The 1675-nt window shown below is 42.3% G+C and overlaps 1 protein-coding gene across 1 annotated transcript; it reads left to right on the top strand.

The window, feature by feature from the left end:
• Window positions 1-208: 208 nt before the first annotated feature.
• LOC149233946 (cyanamide hydratase DDI2-like) lies at window positions 209-1400 on the top strand. Its single transcript, XM_089461075.1, has one exon. It carries the CDS (start codon window positions 368-370, stop codon window positions 1118-1120), a length of 753 nt encoding a protein of 250 aa, XP_089317201.1. The 5' UTR covers window positions 209-367; the 3' UTR covers window positions 1121-1400.
• The last annotated feature ends 275 nt before the right edge of the window (window positions 1401-1675 follow it).

The following is a 1675-nucleotide window of genomic DNA, read 5'->3' as shown; positions in this document are numbered from 1 at the left end:
ATCTATTAAATATATTAAAAATAAATATTTAAATTAAAATGGTCTATAAAATGATGGTTCAATCTCAAAAATCAAATAATTAAGATAATTAAACCAACTATTAAGATAATTAAATCAACCAAGATATTTTGAAATGCCTACGCTGGTTGCCACACCCTTTTACCGTGGTTTTTATTTAGTTCATCTTTAATCATACTTTCTTTACTTGGATCCAACCTTTGTCCCCTTTATAATTTCACAACGTTGGGATTCTGAGGAGGGAATCATAGCGAGGAATGGGCAGAAATTCCTGTGAAATCTTGGAGGATTAAGGTAGTAGAATCCGATCTATTTGAGTTTTGATTCCATTCCATAATTATAGTTGAGAATGGCATCATCGTCAGACTTGGCGCTGTTAAAAGAGCTGGATGATCTGAACACGCTGGAGAAAGAGGTGAACCAAGCGCTTCAATGTGCATCCAAGGGCACCCTCACCCCTCCCAAGCCCATATCGTTGGCGTCGCTTCCTCTCCCGCAAACCCCGCTTACAGAGAAGGCCACTGCCTACGCTAAATCGTGGCTCGACTCCATTGTCTTCGTCCACAGCATGCGAGCATACTATTTGGGTTCGGCCATAGCGACGGCGAATTTCCATCATTGGAATTGGGATCCGGAGATGTTCTATTTGGCATCGATGCTCCACGACCTGGGTCTCACATCCGTGGCCATGAAACAGACACCGCTTTCCTTTGAATTCCACGGAGGGGTGCTCGCCCGGGAATTTCTGCTTCGCGAAGGAGCGCCCGCGCGACTGAGCGATAACGTGGCGGAGGCCGTTATCAGGCACCGGGACAACATATGCGCGACCTTCGGGCACTCGCCGGAGAGTGCGATGCTCATCTTCGGGACCCACCTAGATGTGTACGGCGCCTTCAGCCCTCTCATCCACGCGGACACAGTGGAGGAGGTGGTGAATGGCTACCCCAGAAATAATTTCTGCAATGAGTTTGCGGATTTGATCATTCAGGAAGTGAGGATCAAGCGCTTCTGCGCGGTGACAGAGTGGCTGCAGGACTCTGTGTTTATCAGTAATGTGAGAAACAATCCAGTGTTTACAAAATATGATCACCCACCACTCTGACACTTGAACACCTTTGGTGTTTAAGGTTCAGGGTCCATATCTATGCGCAACAGGTTTCATCGAGTCATCGTGGGTACTTGTCAAATATTCAGGGGGTTTTTCCGAAGTAAAAAATATATGTATGTGCGGCGGGGGTTAAGACAATATTGTCGTTTTATTTTGGTGATTTCTAGCCTAGCATGCTAAATGTATTTTCTGGAATATCTATATATATATATTTATTGTGTAAAGTTTATTCTATATGTTTTAATAAGAACCGTTTGTAATTATTAGTTTGAAATGCATCTCCCAAATTGAGATGTTTTTTTAATAAGGAATAGGCTTGTTTGTACACATATGTAATAGGAATCTTGAGCCCAATTTTGTCATGCAATTTTAATAGATAACTCTGCTTTCAACAATTGGGCTAAAAATGTACATTGACTATGTGCTTTCTTTAAGTCGATTGTAGATTCTCGAAATATTCGGGAATGAATATGGGTGTGGTTAATTTTTTGACCGGGCCTATGTCCGTCAGATTCCAGAATATTTCGAGAATCTGCAATTGACTTAAAC

The sequence above is a fragment of the Pinus tabuliformis genome, chromosome 8 (assembly GCF_031772625.1).
Source record: "Pinus tabuliformis cultivar Carrire ecotype Pingquan chromosome 8, CPIR1, whole genome shotgun sequence".
Classification (NCBI taxonomy): domain Eukaryota; kingdom Viridiplantae; phylum Streptophyta; class Pinopsida; order Pinales; family Pinaceae; genus Pinus; species Pinus tabuliformis.
The sequence above is the reverse complement of the archived record's forward strand: the minus strand, read 5'-3'. Positions and strand labels throughout refer to the sequence as shown.